The sequence below is a fragment of the Lepisma saccharinum genome, chromosome 9 (assembly GCF_977018435.1).
Source record: "Lepisma saccharinum chromosome 9, izLepSacc3.1, whole genome shotgun sequence".
Lineage (NCBI taxonomy): Eukaryota > Metazoa > Arthropoda > Insecta > Zygentoma > Lepismatidae > Lepisma > Lepisma saccharinum.
In genome coordinates, this window is record NC_139237.1 from 81994034 (window position 1) to 82017260 (window position 23227).

Below are 23227 nucleotides of genomic sequence, written 5' to 3' on the forward strand. Positions count from 1 at the left end.
TGTGTCTGTGCTACCACAACTAGTTTGTTTCAGTGCTGTATCGTGGGGCACTAAAACCTCTATTATCCTTAATTTATGAGCATGAGTGTACATTCAATATTCACGGTCCCAGGACTAGAACCTCATCAGCTCCTTCTTTCTTTAGCACCTCCATGACCATGTGGAAATTAATATTAAAGTTATTATTTGCACAGGAATAAAATATACACTTTTCTCATTCAAAATTGCCTTGTTGTAAAAATACAAAACTACACAGTTAATATGTATATCAGAGATGTGAGTACCATTTGCTAAGCAATCTACATTGATTAAATACAAATCTTATATTTCATATTATATTCTACACAAATACGCTAATATCACATCAGTCTAATTCTCATTTCTTTTCTGCTTAACTCATCAATTTGTTTAAGAATTCATACAGATGAAATAAAAACTTTGAAACAAAATTCAAATTTCATAATAAAGACTAAATAGAGAAGTCATACTGCACTGAAAACAATACTTTCTCTTTTTAAACTACAATTCTCTATCAAAGCAATGTAGAATATTTCAAATTTTATTGCAAGTAAATTCAAATATTATAAAACGTAAACACAGCTTAAAGCAATTCTAAATTATTAATTTACGTAAATGTTACAGAAAATTTTCTCTCATAGAAGCGAAACGTTTGAATTAATTTTACATCAGCTGAAATAGCTACATCAAATAGTTACATCATTTTTAATTTTTTGTACTTAACAAGGTGTACATATTAGGGATGGCCAAATTTGGATATAATTTTATCCAGATATCAGATAATTTTCTCTTGATTTCAAATATCTGGAATCAGATATTCTTATATGGATTATCTGGATAGCTGATATTCAGATTATCTGAAATATCCGAAATGTGTGCATTACCCGGACAGTTTTATGATTATCTATTTTTGTCATTTTCACGTTTCACTGTGCAGATATTCTGCAAATCCTTCACCAAATCTGTTCTATCTGGATATGCAAATTCTCCGGATATTCAGATTATCCATTGCATCTGCAACAGATATAAGATAATTTGAAATCTGGATATCCGATATCTGAATATTTTGGCCATCTCTAGTACATAGGTATATTATTCTTCTGCGATGCTCTTGGCATTAAAAGTATTGGACTATTTTCAACTTCTCCATATTTTTTATTGAAAATTTATGTATTTTTTTTTATTTTTTACCAGAAATCTTACAATACATGTTCTTACTTTACACACAGCCAGGCAAGTTCATTTACGTTTAAGGGAAAATAAACATTAAAGCACTGAGCAATCAGAATATGATCATACATAAGGTAACACACATGTACAATATATACTCAAGTATCCCATGGCCATGAAGCCACACAGAATCTAATAACCCACTTGCCATTAATAGAAACATAGATAAAATCCCATCCCACCTATACTTCCCATTTAGCATTACATTCTGAATCAGTGCAAAGAGATGAAACGCTAATTTTACATTTTCTCATGTTATTATTCAAACCTTAGGGTCTCAATAGACCGAAACATTATAAAATTTTCACAAATTTTACATTTTTACTTTTTTTCACTTCATTTCCCTGTAAATTTGAGGTTCCACTGTAAGTGTTTCACAGAGGAAGAATTAATATAAAATGTAACATAAAAAGTTATTGCTGTTGTTATTCATGACTTAAACATTACATGTAATTTGTCAGTATATAAATCTTTACAGAAATCAAAACAATATAATTTCACTAATTGTCATGTGACAACTGAGTGAAACCAAAGTTAACAAAAATTATATAAACAGATAAATCTTTATAAGTTACTGTAAAAATACATGCATTATACAATGACGTATCACTTTCAAAAAATGATAGAGCCCTCAAAATACATTAGGTAAGATATAGTTGTAAATAAAAACAAACAACAAAAAAAGTCAAAATTTGCAACTTACGTCATGATTAAACTATATTAAATATTACACAATATTTTAAGCAATAGTAATACTAAAGTAATACATTTAAGTTTGCTTATTATGTTTTATTGTCTTTGTTACGCTAGAATAGCTTAATACTTCACACAACAAGATAAATTGTCTAAATGTTTGGATTCATTTTACGTAAGTTAAAATCATAGGTAATCTGCTGAGTTCATTTTGCTACAAGTGTCACATCAAAATTATTGTCACAAATATCTAAACATGCTTGTAGTGCACTGAATAAAAATAGAGCCAGTGTGGTGAATGAAGTGTTTAACTTCAAATCAATTACTATGATGTGAGAGACATCAGTTACACAATGGTATTTTATTATTATTGACATTTTAATAACAGTAAATATAGAGTGCAAAAATATTATTAGCTTGAGTATAAAACAGATCTTGCCAGCTTTGATTTTGCAACTGGACACCAAAGATCAAAACTTCAGGATCATCAATTTTAATGTTAATCAAAATTCATGTACAAACATTGCCAAAAATAATATGTATATAAAACATGTATCCTTCACAAGAAAAATATAATAACAATGAACAATCTCGTTTGGACTTCAAGTAGTCTAGAAAAAGGCCTATATTTGACGTGGTACAGAATTCCAAATAGTTTTTGGAGGGGATAATTAAAATACATTATTGCATAAGAGATAAATATTTTTGCATAAAAATGATCTATGCTGCATTCAAATTTTCTAATACACTAAAAATTCATTTATCGAACAATCCAGTTAATCCAAAAAGTTTCTTAGTGAATTTCAAAAGAACACATTTTTTTTTCTTCTGTTACTAGAATCAATATTTAATAGGGTATACAAGTGATTCCACATGATACAGGGTGATTATAAAGTTTCAATCCATTTCTGTGAAAAGCAGATATTAGAATCAAACCAATAATGAGAATGGAAAACCTAACACTAAGTAACACATAAGCTATCAAAACTTCTACATATAATATAAAACCAACCTCAGAGTAAAACATAATCAATCACAGGTTGCACTGAGCCTTATTCCAAATGACCACCCTGCGCGTCCACACAAAACTTCCAGCGACGCCTTTTCTAGCATTGTGCAATATAAGGTTGGGTTTACATTATCTGTAGAAGTTTTGATAGATTATGTGTTAATAAGTGTTAGGTTTTCCATTCCCATGGAACTCTATTAACTCTATTAATATTAGTATTCAGTACAGTTCATCAATATTGAAAATTATACTCAATGATACTTAAATTATTGCTATTAATATATTGCCATTAACTTATTCATCAAGTATAGAGAGAGCCTGAACTATGGCTGACAATGTAGCATTTGCTTCAGAGATATGTTTGTGTCAAACAGCTTCAAACAACTGGCGTTGACTGCTGTTTCAGTATACTAAGGCCCACCATTAGTGACAGTGATACTGGCTTTGGTACCCCTTGCAGAACTAAATAAAGCCTTGTATAAAATGAGTTTGCACACTTTTTTCATGGTAATACTAACAGAAGGACACTATTAATATACAAGATAAATTCAAAACTGAAATAACGATATCGTAACATCTTATCTAGTGAGATGAATACTATAGAAACACGATGGTAGATTCTCGAAAAAATCTCCACCACAATAATAGTAAAAATCAAAAGGAAATACATGATTCAACATTGTTTTTCAGCATAGTTTTCAAATACGAGAGCAATTCAGAAAAAAAAAACTCCGTTTGCGCATGTGCGAGAAATAGCCGGGGATAGGGACGTCAATCCTGTGGAGGTGTGTGCTGTAGTTCAGTAGGCAGTGAGCAGTGTAAGGAGAAGGTTGTGTTGTAGTTGATTCGTCCGCTATAACAATTGAAAATGAATGCTCCAATCGAAAATCCCGCCAAATGTGAAGTGCGTGCAGTAATATGATTTCTCCGTGCAAAAAAACTTTCGGCAACTGCAATTCATCGCAAACTGTGTAATGTTTACAGACCAAACGTGTTGAGTGAAGGTGTCGTACGTGAATGGTGTCGCATGTTTAAAGACGGACGAACTGACGTGCACAATGCGGCAAGAAGTGGGTGCCCATCTGTAGTCAGCAATGAACTCGTGCAGGAAATTGACAAAACGGTCCATGAAGTCCGTCGGTTCACGATATCTGAACTTTCTGTTCGCTTTCCCCAAATTTCTCAGACTGTTTTGTATGAGGTGGTGACAGAAAAGTTGGGATACCACAAGTTCTGTGCTCGTTGGGTTCCAAAACTCCTTTCTGAGGAGCACAAAAAACACCGAATGGATTCTGCTTTGGACTTTCTCTCGCGTTATGCCAAGGAAGGAGAACAATTTCTTAACAGAATTGTGACCGGCGATGAAACCTGGGTGCCGTACGTGAACTCTGAAACCAAACAGCAATCATTGGAGTGGGGTCATATGCATTCACCAAAGAAACACAAAAAACCTCTGCAAACATTGTCTGCCAGAAAGGTTATGGCAACAGTCTTCTGGAATGCCAAAAGAGTACTGCTAGTGAAGTTCATGGAGCATGGTTCGACCATCAATTCAGAAGTCTACTGTGAAACGTTACGACAACTCAGACCAGCCATCCAGAACAAGCGTCGGGGCATACTGACATCCCGTGTGGTGTTGGTTCACGATAATGCTCGCCTGCACATCGCTGGATGCACTCAAGAACTTTTGGAGCAGTTCCGTTGGAATGTTTTTGATCATCCACCCTATAGCCCAGATTAGGCACCGAGCGACTACCACCTCTTCAGGCACATTAAACAGTGGCTTGCATCGCACTGCTTCGACAATGACAATGCGCTTCACGATGCTGTTAGAGGGTGGCTTCGTTCCCAGGCGGGAGATTTTTTTGCAGAAGGAATTTCAAACCTTGTAAAATATTATGACAAGTGCCTCAATTTGAATGGTAATTATGTCGAAATGTAATGTAATGTTGTACTTTTCTAATATGTATAATAAAAGTTCTGTATCTACGAGTGTCTGTCATTGATAACCAAATGGCAGGTTTTTTTTCCGAATTGCCCTGGTAAATGATTGATTGATTACAGTGCCTATGATGTTTCATATTAATTTCAATAGCAAGTTGTTTCGCTGAAGGAATTTAAAATTCTGAATATGACAGCATTGCCCTTTATTTGATCAACATTTTAATCACACTTTTGAACTTTCATCATTTGAAAAATGCATATATATACACCTTTATCAATGTTCAGAACAAAAGGTTCCTTAACGACTGTGATATGAAACCAACCACTTGAGGAGCCTCTTTACCTCCCCCACCTCTGCCCTCAGGAATGCAATTTCTGAAAGGGTGTTATCCTTGCCATTGTCTATTATGATGTAAATAAAATGCATCACTGCATGGTGAAAAAAATGGCAGTGGTTTGACTTGTGACATTTTTATGGTTCCCACATCAACCTGGACCTTAACCTGACATAATTGGTTTGATGCATGTACACATAAATTCATAACAAAATAATGCAAGTTTTTTAAAAAATACATTAGATTCTCATAAGTAGCCAAGCACACCCAGTAAAGGCACATATTGCCACTGCATTTGATTTGCTTTATTTCAACCATTAATTGAGCATTAAAGATATGGAGACATGAAACTCTGTCACATCATAGCTGGGAAGTTTCTGAAATCCACAGGTAAAAATCAACATTTTCTCACTTGCAGTGTCTACACCAGTATTTCAAATATAAAGCAGGGAGGAAATTTTTCAAAATGGCTCTACGTCAGACAAGCACTGATATAAGATACAATATGACCTAAACACCGATTCTATGGTACACCAATCCTAATTTGACATTGTATATAAACATACCATACTCACACTGCCACCCACTCAAAAGCACATTTCAAATACTTTAATTCAATCCATATTCCTTGATTAAGTTAGCGGTAATCACTAGTTTCTGAATTTCTGAAGTTCCCTCGTAAATTTCTGTGATTCGAGCATCCCGGTAGTGTCTCTCGGCAGGCATTTCCGACACGTATCCCATTCCTCCCAGGATCTGGATACACTGATGAGCTGCAAACGTGGCCGTTTCTGACGCTGACAATTTTGCCATTGCTGCTTCCTGAAAATGAAAAACATTTAGATTATTAACATGTTTATAAAATTATGTTTTCAATCTGATTTGATGTTTTAAGTCCACTTTATGCACAATAAGGCTAATCAGGACTGGTCCTACAGTTGAAAGTGGGATCCGAACAACTATGTTCTTCCACTGGGTATCGAACCTGGGACCCCGTGATAACAAGGTGATCACGCTACCACTGCACCATCAGGGAGGCCCCAATCTGAAACTAGAGCTTACTGATTCCCATATAAACTGACCAGTGCCATGACGATGTTACGGAATAGACTTTATCCAAATTCAGGCATGGACACCTCTCATCAGACCAGGTATTCTTTTAAAGTGTATACAATAACAGCCGAGCTATTCCTTACACCAGATACTGTCCAATTATGAAAGACGATTGTTTGATATATTTTACTTCACTTTCCTGCCACTTTCGGCTAATTGCAAAGATGAGGATGAATGGTGCTAAGACGAGGTGGATCAAAGGACAATCACAAATACATGGGGATGACACAACGGAAGACAAGATTAGCTCAAGAAACTGAGAGGCAGGCAGAAACAACAAAACAGGTATGTGGATGTATGTGTATATATGTAAGTATGTTTATTCTGGTGTAACTCTCAAACGCCTGGAGCAAATTGCAACCAAACTTGGTACACATATGACTTTAAATCTGGAAAGAAATACCTGGCACCCCTAAAGGTGGGGCGTGGGAAGGGGGTGGCATGTAAAAATAATTGAAAACGACAGATATTAGTGTAAAATCCATAGCTTTCAGGGTCGCTAAGATGAATAGTGACACTCCCAATGCCGTTCAATTGATTTATTCTTGCTCCTGGAGGTGAAACTAAAAATGTTGTTTATAATCAAGTTTTGAGTTAAATTAATATTATAGTGAATTTGTAAAAGATTTTACTCTATAATTTGTATACTGTACTTATACTTTTAAATACATGTAAATAAAATTAGTTACATTTTACACTATAGTTAGAATTCATTATTTTCCTGTCTAATAGAAGATTGGGATAAATAAATACCCGGGCAACACTGGGTAATCAGCTAATAATAAATAAATTAGGGATGGGACCGATTAATCGGTACTCTATCGGTATCGGCCGATATAGGCATATCGGTGTATCGGTTTATCGGTAAAATTACCGATAATTTTACCGATCCGATATATCGATAAATATCTGATAATTTAGTGCAAAATTCTGCCATTTTGTTGTAATTTTTATGGATAATCTCCATGCCCTTCTTTCTAAAAAAGTAAATGTGTAAATATTCAACTTATTTTGCACTGCAGTCACCTTGAAACACACATTTATTAAGGAGATCAATGATCATTTCAGGTTCTTCAAGGACCATTTCTAATTTTATATCGGATCGGTAGAATATCGGTTATCGGTATCGGCAAATTTTATATCGGTACTTTATCGGTATCGGCCAAAATTTCATATCGGCCCATCCCTAAAATAAATAAATCAGCAATATCACAGTATTTCAGAGACCTCGGTTCAAATTCTGGTCGAAACTAAATTCTTCACTTAAAATTCTACATAGTATAATATCTCCTATGTGTACCAAATGATAAAGCTCATATGGGTAGCCATATTGGAAAAAGCAGATGCTAGTGTTAGAGATGAATCAATACATGTATCTGGGTGACCCAACTACTCACACCAGGTTTGGATGTGCATGTCTCAGAGTTGTTTGTATGTTATTCGTTGTTTCCTTAGAGTAAGACATTATCCTTGCGTTTTGTAAGGCTTATTTTCTGAGCAATCATCATCGTTTTCATTATTGTAATTTTGTATTGAGGTTTTCATGCTGTTCTCAACATTTGAAATCAAATAAAATAAGTAAGAATCCTAGTATTACATGTACGTTTTCCATCATATATTTACATATGTTTACTAAAGTTTATCACAATGGGAAGAATTGAAAATGATGAAAAAAAAAAAAGAAATATACTTTACATGCCTGGAATTCAAACTAAAGATGTCTATATTCATAATGTGTTACTCTAATCGTTAGATCTTCAAGGCCAACTACATACCTGTTTGTAGTATTATACATATATTGTGTATTATAAGACCTACAAGTCCAACTACATCCCTGTTTGTAGTACTATACAGGGTGATTCTAGAGGTATAGTACAAACGAAAACCACAGATACCTCCCATGAAATAGAGACGAAAGTTCCCCTTCCACTTTGCTGAGAGATGCCTCCGTGAGGAGCTAGACAACGCCGAATACGTGTGAAAATGAACTTCACACCTCTGTAGAGCCAGTACCAGTGAAGATAGAAAGGCGGAACAAACGAAGTCAAAAGGAACACCAAAGTCGCCCATCCGAAAAACACTAGGCGGCAGCTGCACAACGCATGCGCATGGGGTTCCACAAAGGAAATAGGAGTGTCCCGCAAGACAAGTGAAGGGAAAGGGTAGCGATCGACAACGGTAGGGACAAAAGAAGCAATGAAGCATGAAGTAACAATTGCACAGCGGGAAACAAACACATGCAGCGTGTGGGGAGTCCCCAAACACAGTGGGGGAGACACCGCAGCAAGAACAAAGCACGGTTCGACAAAAGAGAAAGAGGACCGGACGGGGAATGGTACCTGTCAAGGAGACAACAAATGCAGGACGAGGGATTCCCCGTAGCAGCACCGAGGGGATGTCACACAGAGGTTGTGCGCCAGCAGGACAAACACAGCAACTACGGGCACAGGAGGTTTATTGCCACGCAAAGGTGCACTTACAGATAGGAATAGTACGTAGTACGTAGTCATACCCCGGACTGACGTTGTTACAAAAGTTGCTCAAATTGACGACCACCACATTCAATGCAGGCATTGCAGCGTCGCAAGAAATTCTGGCGAACCCTATCAAAAGTCCCTGGCATGGTACACACCTCGGCCGATGCTGCAAGTATCCGCGCTACCAATGTTTCCTTGTCAGGCACCGGGGTCTCGTAGACGAGTGTTTTCACATGGCCCCACAAGAAGAAATCCATTGGTGTGAGGTCAGGCGAACGGGCGGGCCAGGGGACGGGGCCCTCTCTGCCGATCCAACGCTGTGGGTAGGTACGGTGCAAAAGGGTTCGCACTGTGCCATCAAAATGTGCAGGTGCTCCATCCAATTGAAACCACATACGATGTCGCAAGTTGAGGGGTACATCTTCTAGCAGCTCTGGAAGGACTGATGCAAGAAAGGTGCGATAGAGGCGGCCATTTAAACTTGGTGGCAGCAGGTATGGACCGATAATCTGTTCATCGATGATACCTGCCCAGATATTCACTGCAAACTGGGTCTGATGGTGCACCTCGACTGCTGCATGTGGATTTTCATAATCCCACACATGGCTGTTTCGGCAATTGAAGATGCCCTCACGGGTGAATGTTGCCTCGTCCGTGAAAAGCACATGACGCAAAAAACGGGGATCGTCGGTACAAAACTGCAACAGTCGTTGACAGAATTCCACACGTCGTGGGTAATCCCCAGCCTGCAACGCGTGGACTCGCTGTGGATGATAGGGATACAGCAGATCATCATGAAGGACACGCCACACTGTCGACTGTGATACTCCCACTGCACGTGCAATGCTACGGGTGCTAGTGGACGGTGTGTCGTCCACGCGAGCAAGTACGTCCTCCTCGACCGCCGAGGTGCGCACATGTCTTGGGTGACCGACATGATGGCCTGCACGTAACACACCTGATTCACCAAGGGTACGGTCCACGTTCGAAAACAACCTGCTGTCGGGTTGTCGCCTCTCCGGATACCGTCCGCGATAAAGGCGTGCAGCTGCTCGGCCATTGCCATCTGCAAGGCCGTAGACAAAATGCATGTCCCTCAGTTCTACAAATGTGTAGCGTTCCATGGTACGATGAGGATAGTGCCAATTATGGAATACTGTACTGCAGTGCACAGGTGGCACACACACACACACACTGGTTACAACGGCTTCGAAACAACATACTCAATTAACGTACGTCAAGCACACCACCACCGCACCGGCTTTTTCACTGACACGCTCCCTGACGCTGCACTTCCAATCAGCCCACACGTCCGCACGGCGCTGTGGTACAACCAGCTGACGTACCTGAGCCACCCGTGCCTGTGCTCCTCACTACCTGACCACTGCCGTCAGGTGGGGCCATGTACTCTGGGGCCTTGTCATCGTGGAACACATGTAGCGTCCTTCATTCTTGCCCCATTCACCCACAACACGTACTTCGTCCGTCTTGCTCGAGCCGACGGGGAGCACTACGTACGATCGTGTGGTGTTTGTGTACACCAATGTGGGGTAACCCAGCAGTTGAACAGACGTGCATACCCCCACGTAGCTTCATTACACGATTGTCCCACGCAGTTTATCTGTCCAGCCTTGCTCGGCCCGGTCTCACACCCACGCGGCAGTGTGCGGCTGCGGTGGTGTGAGGCCACGCTTGGTTTCGGAGCGTAAGGCTGCGGCCGAGGAGGGACTCGAGTTGTTCGGCTGGGGTTGCGCTCGGAAGCAAGCAGCCACGTCAGGTCTGGGAACGGTGGACCTGGTGATCGGGATGGAAACATTCCGACCTCGTCCATTAGTGTCGTCCACCGTACGGAGTGGTGGGGTCCGTACGACACTCCAGCAGCCTTTCGCCCGCTCCCACCCAGCGATGTGCCTCCTGCTTCATTTCTAAGAGGCTGATTGGGCCCCATCACGACGTTTGTTACAACGTCAGTACGGGGTACGTGGTCCTATCTGTACGTGCACCTTTCATTAGCAATAACCTCCTGTGCCCGTAGTTGCTGTGTTTGTCCTGCTGGCGCACGACCTCTGTGTGACATCCCCTCGGTGCTGCTACGGGGAATCCCTCGTCCCGCATTTGTTGTCTCCTTGGCAGGTACCATTCCCCGTCCGGTCCTCTTTCTCTTTTGTTGCACCGTGCTTTGTTCTTGCTGCGGTGTCTCCCCACTGTGTTTTGGGGACTCCCCTTGCGCTGCACCGCCAGCGCCGCCATTTCTGCCCCGAACCATGTACGCGTCTGTTGCCTGTCGAGTGTCACGGACCACTTTGCTTGCATTCTCGGTGTGTTTTGTACATCCTACGTCGTCCTCCCGTGGTTCTGCAACCCCGCACTACTTTTCTTGACTGCACTGCTTCAGTCATGGTGTTTGTTTCCCGCTGTGCAATTGATGCTTCATTGCTTCTTTTGTCCCTACCGTTGTCGATCGCTACCCTTTCCCTTCACTTGTCTTGCGGGACACTCCTATTTCCTTTGTGGAACCCCATGCGCATGCGTTGCGCAGCTGCCGCCTAGTGTTTTTCGGATGGGCGACTTTGGTGTTCCTTTTGACTTCGTTTGTTCCGCCTTTCTATCTTCACTGGTACTGGCTCTACAGAGGTGTGAAGTTCATTTTCACACGTATTCGGCGTTGTCTAGCTCCTCACGGAGGCATCTCTCAGCAAAGTGGAAGGGGAACTTTCGTCTCTATTTCATGGGAGGTATCTGTGGTTTTCGTTTGTACTATACCTTTAGAATCACCCTGTATATATTGTGTATTATGTAGAAGTATGTAAATATTGCTTAGAAGAGATATCCAGTTAAAAATATCCTCTTTCAGTGTGATTGCTGGATTTAGATGGCGATAAACCCTGTAGAGAATGTGAACCTCACCTAACCTAACCTAACCCTCTACAGTGCTGACTGATACTCACCTTTGTGAATGGCTGCCCATTGTCCTTAAGAACAGCTGCCCTCCATGTAAGTAGACGTGAGCTCTCTATTCTTAATGCCATATCAGCCAGCTTTTGCTTGAGAGAAAGAAAAAAAGAATCATGAGTATACTTTACAAAACAACTTTACTAGTACAGTAGAGCGTCGATTATCCGAAGTAATTGGGGGACATGGGTGTTCGGAAAACTGGTTTGTTCGGATAATCGAACTGTACATGTTTATTTGCCAAAAAGAAGTACTGTACAGTAAATTTATTCATAAAAACAGGCATCTCTTTAAGTATGTATTACAAAGTAACGTACAAAGGCAACTTTAGTAGGAATATATAGTATGTGGTACAGTTTATTAAACAAAAATATGTACATATTACATACGCATTTTGCATGAACAATACACACAGTACACAAAATTAACGTTTAAAAAAATCCTTTATTTTGGTCTGTCTAAGCAAGCCTACACGCTTATGAGCAGCTAAGTCACATACTTTTTTCATTACAGATATCTGAAAGTGAGCGAGTACACAGTTCGGTTAAGCGGTCGTTCGGTTGACCGACGTTCGGATAATCGACGCTCTACTGTATTTCAGAATGAGAAATCTTCTCGTCAACAATCAAATGCACAGTTCCCACTCATTTTATGAGGGCGGCTCTAAAAGTTTCTGCAATCAATGCAAAAAAAGACATGTCAAATTCTGAGAATGGCTTTATTGTCTTTAAAAAAATTCACCCTTAAGATCGATACACTTTTGCATACGCTCAAACCAATTTTGAAATCATTTTTTCCACTCTGAAGCTGATACCTCAGAAGCCGCTGTTCGGAATGCGTCAACAGCTGCTTCTGGCGACACAAATCGCTCACCACGCATCTTATTTTTCATGTGTGGGAACAAAAAGAAGTCATTAGGTGATAAATCAGGTGAGTACGGACAATGAGTCATTAATTCGACATTTTTACTAGACAAAAAATCAAGTTTGGTGTGCTGAGTGGGAACTGGCATTGTCGTGATGAAGAATAATGCGATGAATTGGGTTTGTTTTACGCAATTCATTGATGACCTCTGGCAAAGAAATTGTTGTATACCACTCAGCATTTACAGTCCTTCGATCTTCTAAAGCTATTGTTGCCACATGTCCGGTATAACCAAAGAAACAAACAATCATTTTCTTGGCAGCACTCATCGAACGAACAACTTTTGTTGGTTTCAGCTCACTTTGAAACACCCGAACAGTGGATTGCTGTTTAGTTTCAGGTTCGTATGAATAGATCCAAGTTTCGTCCCCTGTAACAGTGTAGTACACCAAATTTGACTCCTCGATTGAATTTTTTGAGCATTTCTTTACACCAATTTACACGAGCCTGTTTTTGAGCTTCAGTCACGTTGTGTGGGATCCAATGGCTTGAAAGTTTCTGTACGTTCAGATGACCATGCAAAATCGTATGTATTATTTCATGTCAATGTTCAAGGATGCCTGAATCTCACAGTATGTCACATGCCGATCTCTCTCAATCACAGCATCAACATTACTGGCAACAACAGACGTGGATGGACAACCATCACGAAATTCATCACTGAAAAATGTGTGACCACGCTGGAATTCGGAATACCAATTGTACACAGTCCGATTGGATGGTGTTTCAACTGCTGTCAAAAACAACTGTCAAAAACAAACGAATAGGCTTAAACAAACAATCAAAGATAATTTAATCATAAAGAAGGTCTATTCTTCCGATTTTTATAATAGCGGAACACTAGCGCCACTGTTGGTGGTAGTTTGCAGAAACTTTTCCAGCAACCCTCGTATTAAACAAAATTCCCCTCACCTTTCCAGATACTTTATATATGTTTGCAGACAACCCTACAATGCATTACCATACTAATAAATAATTATCATGTCTTCAACTTTACATGTTTATAAAATAAATCAAGTTTATTCGACATTGTTGAAAATAAATGCCAAATATAAAATAATACATTTTTAATTAAATATCCTCACAGGAAAAAAAATCTTTACTTTTCTTTGAAATTATCAGACTTTTCCAGGTCAGTGTGAACCCTGAAATACAATGTTAGTTGATTTTTTTTCTCTTTTTCCTTCCAGAAATGATACTATACACACAGTATAAAGACAGATCACTACAAGCATTCTTGATAACGTGTACAGTAGAAAATACTAACAAATATATGAATCTCACTCATTTCCAGTTTAAAAAAGCTTCATTACTACGGATCTGTTCCTACAACTGGAAGATATATTTTCTTGTTGGTCTAAATGTAGGTTATTTATGATTTTGAAATTTCTTTCAAACGACAGACATGAGATAAAATGGAGGGCATGTTTAGGGAAAAGAGGATACCTTGTAGCCCTAGATATAAATTTGTTGTTGTGTCAGAAAGTTTTTGACATCAGCGTAGTTTTAACTCATTAAAAATTCAGTGAAACTTTTGATTCCTAGGCATTTTATATTAGTACTCTTTTAACAGAACTACTAAGCCACTAAAAATTACACTATTTACATCTGTGTTTATATGTGCCCAATCCAGAAATTTTTTTGATGGCTCATACTCATGAGGAGCCAGGTTTGATTCCTGGTCATGCCAAAATTTCATGAACTTTTCATTACGGAGCACAGTAGAGAAACCAGATTAAGAAATGAGAAGTGCATGACAGAGTAGATCACTCATGGTCGAGGTGTTCTGGGCATATTAAAAGAAGCCATAAAATATTTCCAGACAGAGCACATAGCCTGCAAGAGTTAGAAAAAGGTCAGTGGAGAACTTTCCACTGACATCTTGGTGTAAGAATAGATGATGATGGTGAGGCTTGATTTCCATGAGGACCCAGAGAAATGGCTGAAAATGGCGAATGATGATGTATCCTGTGTGTGCCATAAGCTATTTACACAAGTAACCAAAAGTGGTTGGCCCAACGTAAAAACATACCGTTGGGCAATGGCAATTTTGGCCGTGGTTACAATGCTGGCTCAATGTGTGGTTTTGATGTTGGACCAACGTATGGTTTTACAGTGGCCCAACATACGGATTGTGTTCTGATATATGTACATAATTTATTGCAAGGTCACTATAGTATAGTCATAAAATTCAAGTATAATTCCCGGTTTTCAAGGCAAACTTTCCAAAAATTCAAGGGCATACAAGCATATGTTTTTTTTCTATTTCAACCTTACATATTACCGCCTCTCACCACACACACAAATATATTAACAATATACATGTTCTGTGCGATTCCAATGTATCCAAAAATTCTAATTCAATTCAATTGAACGGTATACACACAAGTCACAGATCTTACAGGATATTCTACGAAAAACTGTTCATTGTACAAGAATTTCAAATTAACCTAACCAAATATCTTATCTTGCAATAATCTTCCCTACATGAGATAGATTTTTCTGCAAAGAACACAGACAAACCAAACGGATTGAGAGAAATCGGTTGTATTTTGCACGCAGCTTTCTTTTCTTTTCCTTCCTTGATACAAATAAAAGCTAAAGTGTAAAAAACGTGCCTCATAGCATTAATAAATCTGTATAAATTCAATGGGATTTAGATTAATAAAAGTTGCAATTTTTCACGTCTACGGAGAAAAATTCAAGCAGAATTCCCGGAGCTAATAATTCACGCATAATTTCCAGAATTCAAGGAATTCCCGGTGAGTAGCCACCGTGGATCAAATGTAAACAATAGTACAAATTATTTATGAAAATAAAAATATTCACAGCATTTTCTCAGTCACATGGTATCATTGTTTTCAAGGCACTATACCTTCATGTGGTAGCACAAAAACCGTATAGAGTTTACTTATTTTCCACCTTTCATGGAATTTAGTCTGCACATAACATTGCTTAACCACCTTCACAATAATACCTGGAAGGATGTTCTTGTTCTACTACAACTAAAGAAACAAACATAAGCAATTCCCAACACATCTTTCATCCATTGCGGCTGACAAAGGACTGGTGACTGACTGCAAGTTAAAAATAGCTTCTACTTTCATTAAAAATAAATTATATTTCTAGTATGTGCTGTGACTGATATATTCCAAAAGAAACATGTCACTTATTTAATACTAGAATTTACAGCATACTCCTGAAAGTTGTCTTAGCATAAAAAAGTTGTTTTTAAAACTGATTTTGACTCACGTTTCCATGGTTGGGCAAACGTTGGCACACCATTGGCCCAACGTAAGACCAACGTCAATTTTCCAACCAATGCAAAGCCAACCTTTCCCATGTAAAAACTGATAGTGCAATGGTTGAGGTTACTTGGGAATAGTAGCTACTTTCGTCTGAATCAGCGCGGTTCTTCTAAATAAACAGATATTTTTGAAGAAATTGGTCAGATAGGCCCAAGGTTCTATTAAAACACACATAACTTCAAATAGAATGATGAGGGACTCTCAAGCCATACAAAAATTAGTTACTGACCTGAATTGTCTGTAGTCTGAGAATAGGTGCACCAAAAGCAATCCTCTTAGAAGCGTAATCAATGGCGCAATCAAGAGAAGCCTGTGCTATTCCCAGAGCTTGGGAAGCAATTCCAATTCTACCAGCATCTACAAGTAAATATATTGTTCATATACGGAAGTTGCACATTTAATCATAAGTTACAATATATACACACACATATACACTAAGTGACTTAAAACTGTAATGGTGCTTCTTAATTTAAAAAATCCTGAAAGTAAATGGTCATTAAGTTTAAACTGTTCGCTAAATTTTATGAATCTATCATTCAAAACACTGACATGTAGCAACAAAAGACTTCACTTATTTCCTGCTACTCCGCTACGGAGCATAGGGCCTCAACGAAGCATCGCCAATGGACTATGTCTCCAGCCATCTTCCTTATCTCGTTCCAGGTCTTTCCTGCTTCCTATATTTCTTGCTCTATTGTCCTTCTCCAACTCATTCTAGGCCTTCCTCTCCAACGTTGTCCTTGTGGGTTCCAGCTCAATGCTTGTCTCTCTATTGCCGATGGATTTTTCCTCAATGTGTGGCCAATCCACTTCCACTGTATTGCCGCTGGGTGCTCTTGTGTATGTTTCCACAGATCTTCATTTGAGATAATATCTGGCCAATATACTCCCAGAAGTTTCCTTAGGCATCTATTTATGAATGTCTGTAGGTCTTTAGTAATTTTCTTTGTTACTTTCCGAGTTTCAAATCCATAAAGAACTGACTTCACATTAGTTTTAAAAATTCGCAGCTTAGTTCTTATGGAAATTTCTCTGGTTTTCCAAACTTTATATAGCTGAATAAATGCCACATTTGCTTTAATAATTCTCGATCAACAAATTAGGTCTCTGACAAACACCGGAGCACTGAAAGTAAGTTTCTGAACTTTGTAGTCCAGTTTGTGCATAGATAAGACTAACTAGTAGAGGATCAACATGATACAAAGCAAATTCTCCATTCCAAATAATACATTGTGATGGTAACTGATGGGTATTGTTGCACAAACAAGGAAACAACCTTACGATGGCTAACAGTTAAATGCAAAAATTATGTGCCGATATTTACATGAAGTAAACTCTCAGCCATTGAAAGTTTTGACAAAGCCCTAGGTTAGATTAAGGTAGGTTACAGCATTCATACACACAATGTAAGGTACTAGACATGCAATTGGATTAAAATATTCATAATGAACTGATTTCATACAATTATGATGTACTTTGTGGTGCCTGATAACATTTTTTTTAAAAAAAAAACTAATTATGATGGCATAGCCTGAATGCATGAAAATGATTTGCATAAGTGACTTTAAAAATGTAGTAAATATTAACTTTATTTATCTGCGTAGGATATAGGCTACAGATGCTGGTAATTTTTGTTGGTGAAATGTGCAAATTATATGCATTCACAAACATTTAAACCTAACTGCAATTGGAGTAGGACCACTTTTCGTGGAATGGGCTGCAAGCAGCAGAGCAGGAGTGGGGGAGCTGCTTGCATCGAGAAGTTCTCATCCATGGAACCATCTCCTGTTTCTTCTGCCACCATTACAATGCCAGACTACATTGTTACTCAAGAATCAGATGAAAGGTTTCCCACTGTGCAAATGCAACAGACAAAACTCCCATGTCGATTTCCTGAAACCGCTCCATACACTTTTCTCCTCTGATTGCTCTAGAATTTTCCCTTTGCAAATACTCACTCACTCCCTCCTATCCAACCCTCTTACAATGCTACAGTATTGCTGCCTGCTCTGCAATCCACACGTGCATACAAGAACAGTCCTCCATAAATACAGTACGTTGACCATGCCTGCTGTACAAACTACTAACATGTGGTCGTCTATTATTCATTCCTTGTATATGTATATTTCACCTACAAGACTGACTTCAGGGGTGGAAATTAGTCAGAGGGTCCAAATTACTAATTTAACTGACCAAAATACCAAACAATACTAATACCAAAGACTAATTACTGACCAATTTAATTACAGCTGATTGATAAATTGGCATTTTAAAACTAAACAAGGGATTAAATTAACAAAATAATAATTATCTGGCATCCAACGTCAACATATGGCACACCTTTCTGTTGACCAACCAGCAAGCAATATTTTATTTTTAAAACAAGACAATGTTTTCATTCTGTGTACTATATATTTTCATTCTGTACTAAAAGTTAATGAATCGTAAACAAATGGTGAATAAGATAGGAACCAGAGAAGAAAACCTAGTCTTCAAACCAGAATGTATAATTTTGTACCAATTTGGAGAGTCAATGCTCACAAAACAATTTCGTAACTGTGCTAATTTGTCAGTACAATCACAATTATCACAAGATAAGATGAAGTTCCCTGTACACATAGATAGCACTGTGCCATGAAGGCACATTTAGGGGATGTGGGGATAAGGCACTGCACATTCTTGATCTCGGCCATTTTGGAGGTGATGGGATCAGCACCATGCTCCAGCTACTTTTACGCCCCACCGCCACCCCCAGTGTACCCATAAATTGGAGGGTGGGCGAGAACCAGAGCCCCTTTATGCAGGGATAAGGCCAGAAAAATTCCTACCTTAGATCAACCACACCAGGTCTCCCGTGTAGCAGTCAGATGCCCAACCAACTAGGCCACTGCGACTCCAATAGTTATCACAAGGTTCGTAGAAATTACATATAGAATGTCTTATCTTTAAATGAACTGAGAAATGTATGTCATCTCTCTGAAATGTCATCAAGTAATCCCCCCCCACCAAATGCAATAATACTAACAAAAAAATCACAATTGTAATCATCAACACAAAAAATATTGACTTCACTGACATTACCACTCGTGCTGAATTACAGCAATAAAATACCTGTAAAATGCAATTTGCAATAAAATTTCACAGGGTATCTAAAGTTGAACCAGTGCCAAAAACACAATATATGGGCAAAAATTATACACAATTACCTAGAGTCATCATGGCTATTTTGAAACCAAACCCAGGTTCTCCAAGTATATTCTCCTCTGGAACAGCGCAGTCTTCAAAAATAAGGTTACACGTAGATGAACCTCGAATTCCAAGTTTATCCTCCTTTTTCCCTAACGACAAACCTAGAAATGGAAAAAGCATTATCATTCTTTTTTTTAAATATATCTACAAGAAACAGTATTCACAAGTGCAAAATGAACATCTTTGTTCAACTTTGATAATAATCAATAGGTCAAATATGCATTCTGCAGTAGATTCTGTTAAGTAGAAATATTCACGCCTATGTCAATACTCAGTTCTGTTACATAATGCAACATTTCATAAGTTACTAATTTAATAACAATAAATTATATACACATGAGTCAAAGTTTGTCACGGGTTAACAACAACAGTATTGATTGGTTGATTTTGTTTTTGGTTCACTTGTATGCACAGGTAGACCAAATGGAACTGGACCTACAGTTTAAAGTAGGATTGGAAGCTCTATATTCCTCCACCGGGTATCGAACCTGAAATCCCTTGATTGCAAGGCGACGACGTTAAACAACAAGAGTTTTAAATCAAATAAAATATTACTAAGCATTACAATAATACATTCATCTTGGGTAGTTAGTTTATAACAGGGGCAGCACCAGTAATTTTCAACCGGGTGGGCAGAAGTTCCATATTAATAGATTAGGGTGGGCAGTATAAATTTAAAACTACATATAAATATGTGCACGTAAGACGTAGCTATATATATCCCCCCCCCCTCTCTCTTACACTCCTGATTTTCTTCTTGCTTCTTTTCACTTTCCTTTTCTTGTTTTCCTCTTTATTCTTTTCTAATCTATTCTCGCACCTTGTTCCATTTCCTTTCGCGTTGTCTCTGATGGACAGAATTATTTCAACGAAGTGTTTCTCCATGCGCAGCCATATATTCACAGTCATATTCTTTCATACATGTTAATATAATGAAATAAATGCGAATTAGGTTTAAGCTTGTGTTGCATGACATTTTGCCCTTCGAGAACAAAAAAAAAAAAAAAAATACAAGGCACATACTTGATGTTATGTATTCGGCGACAGTGATAGAAAGTGCGAAGGTAGACAATCGTGAAGTTTCTCGTAATTTAAATGCATGTTCCTGAGCATAGTATTTTCATCGTATGAGTTTTTGACTGAAAGAGTTTTCTTACTCCTTGGGGGTCACTTTTCTTAGCTTACAAGGTTTGTACAACTGAGAAATCTATCTGAATGTTTGCAGTTTGGGTGCCAACATTTGAGGGGCAAGAGCAATATACTTTTCTTTTGGTATAAAAAGCTTAGCATAAAGAGGTCATAGTGCGGGGGCAAAAAATGGCAAAAAGTGGCAAAATGTGCAGGGGCGGGGGAAGTGCATCCCCCACCTCCCGCTCCCCTAATCGCTGCCACTGAAGGCTTGGATTAACATTATCATCTTATTAGGAATGTTTTAAAACACACACGCAAAACCAATTCTTTGTTCCTTATCCATGAAGTATTTCTAGGCTAATGAAAGGCTATTTTGACAAAATATCACCCATAAGAAATAAACAGGTAAAATTGAAAAATCTGTTCAGAATTTAAAAGATTATTAGCTAAGTGGATATTCGTTTTCTGAACTAAGTTATGTTACTCATGCAGGAGAAGCAACACATACATGGTTACATGAACATATTTTTTGAGGTAACAAATTGATTTAGGACACAAGGAATACATCGAAGATGATCACCGTACCAGGAATAATCCATCTATTTTTCATAGATGACTTGAGTTGTATGGCATGACCATTTCGAACGCACTAGAATGTCAACCTCTGTCCTGTACAGCATACCCTGCAAACTTTATTCTTGCAAGGCAACGAGTCCCTGGCGCCTGGATCCACAGTCGAAGTAATAATTTATGGGGGTTTGTATTTTGAGTGTTCGCGTGTGTTTGCCTTTACCCCTTCATCAATTTAATCTAATCACCATTGAACCTTATCGTCGTCATTATCAAAATTAGCAGAAAGATGACTTAAAATAAAACAAATCATCCACAACTTACTCTTCCAAAAATGGAGTTTCATTAGTACATACCACTTCGAAAGTTGAGGTGTTAGTTTCTACTAATAAGACACATTGCACAGTGTTGATTAGTAGATCAAGGCAGCTAATTCCGTGAACAATGACGTTGTTTTCCAAAAGTCTCAAATAAACACAGTCAAAAAAGTTTTGCATCACCCGAGAAGTGATGAAAATAGCGGCCGCAACATGCCGAAGCGGATAACAAACGATGAAGCAGAGATCATTGTGGGAAGTAACGCGGCCGACGTGCAATACCGATCACGACTACCGGAGTCGGCAAGCGCGTGTTCGAGCGTAGCAGCACGGTAGTCGGCGTAGGTTGGTTAGGTGGTCCTTGTGTCCAGTTAGCGAAGGCGAGCGAGGGCAGCTGTGTGCAAGGCATGCCTAGGCATACGATAGTGCAGGTTGATCGGGCCAGGACCATCACGCTACTGCAGACTGGCATGTCACAATGGGCTGTAGCTAGGGCTGTTGGAGTGTCGCAAAGCGATGTCTGTAAGACCTGGAACAGTAGCAGATCGTCAACGGACAGGTCGTCCACGGGTCACAACGCCAGCACAAGACAGCTATGTACGACCCTCAGCTCGGCGACAGAATACCATGAAGGCAAGGAACATCACTCATGCCCTCCAGGCAGCCCCTGGTGTGCGTGTGTCAAACCAAACTGTCCGTAACAGACTCCGAGAAAGTGGTTTACGTTCCAGAAGACCTCTCCGGTGCCAGTACCTATTGCCACGACACCGGTGCGACCGTGTGCATTGAGCCCGTGCACATCGAAATTGGGGATCCGGTAATTGGGCTCATGTGATCTTCACCGATGAATGTAGGCTCTGTCTAAGGCCAGATTCACGAAGAGGACGGGTGTGGCAAGGCCCTGGACTGCAGGAGCGGCTTCGTGGTGTCCAGGGGTCCATCCATGCCAAGGAGGAGGAATCATGGTGCGGGCAGGGATCATGCTCGGACGTCGAACGCCCCTAATTCCAATTCAAGGGACACAAACAGCTGTTCGTTATGTCAGGGACATTCTCCAGACGACTGTGGAACCATTTCATCAGGAAATTGGTGAGGAGTTTGTCTTGGTGGATGACAATGCGCATCCACACCGCGCACAGATGGTGCACCATTATCTGCAGGCGGCAAATATCCGTCGCATGCTCTGGCCAGCGCAAAGTCCCAACAAGAATTGCATCGAACATGCATGGACAATGCTAAGAAATTCCATTGCAAACCGTTTTGTAGCTCCCACCAATCTCCGTGAAGTTCATCTTGCGGCACAGGACGAATTGGATCGCTTACCGCAAGATTACCTTGATCGTCTCATCCTCAGTATACCACAGCGTGTTCAAAACCTTCTTGCAGCCAGGGGAGGACACACCAGGTGGTAGACAATGTTTCTGGTGGATCCGCTATGACGAACAGTCTTCTTGTGACAGTTCTTTGTTTTTTCGCCTCCATCATGAATTGTGCCATTTTCGTTTTTAACACATATCTCAGAAAATCGTACGTTTTTTGTTCTCTTTTTATTCAACATGTCTTGTTCTTCATATTTTCTTTTGTATTTCCACTGTCATTATCAATAAACCTTGTGCTTTATATATCTTTTGCCAATTTCCGTCCTGATGGAAAACCTTTTTGACTGTGTTTATTTGTCTCAGGCAATACACGCTCTTAACCTTTAAACAGCCAATGGGTCATATATGACCCATAGAAAGTGTAGGCGAAAACAGCCAATGGGTCATGTACATGACCCATGGTGCCGATTGCAACATTCACGTGCTTTTAGGACCTTCATACTTGTATGTGAGGTTGTAAAAGCTGATGAGATGTTGAGATAAGACATTGAAATTTCATGTGGAAGAAAACCCACCCACCCCTCCTCCCCTCCCCCTTTCTCTAATATGCAAATTAGCAATTTTTGCCAAAATGGAGG

The 23227-nt window shown here is 39.2% G+C and overlaps 1 protein-coding gene across 1 annotated transcript in view; it reads right to left on the reverse strand.

The window, feature by feature from the left end:
* Window positions 1–232: 232 nt before the first annotated feature.
* Window positions 233–23227, reverse strand: part of Arc42 (Activator-recruited cofactor subunit 42) — a 28558-nt gene continuing 5563 nt past the window's right edge. The window contains exons 5-8 of the mRNA XM_083128511.1: window positions 19210–19353; window positions 16233–16360; window positions 11768–11863; window positions 233–6051 (exon numbers count right to left, since the gene is read on the reverse strand). Of these exons, the coding sequence (XP_082984637.1) occupies window positions 5839–6051; window positions 11768–11863; window positions 16233–16360; window positions 19210–19353 (581 nt within the window). The 3' untranslated portion in view covers window positions 233–5838. The remainder of the gene's footprint in view (window positions 6052–11767; window positions 11864–16232; window positions 16361–19209; window positions 19354–23227) is intronic.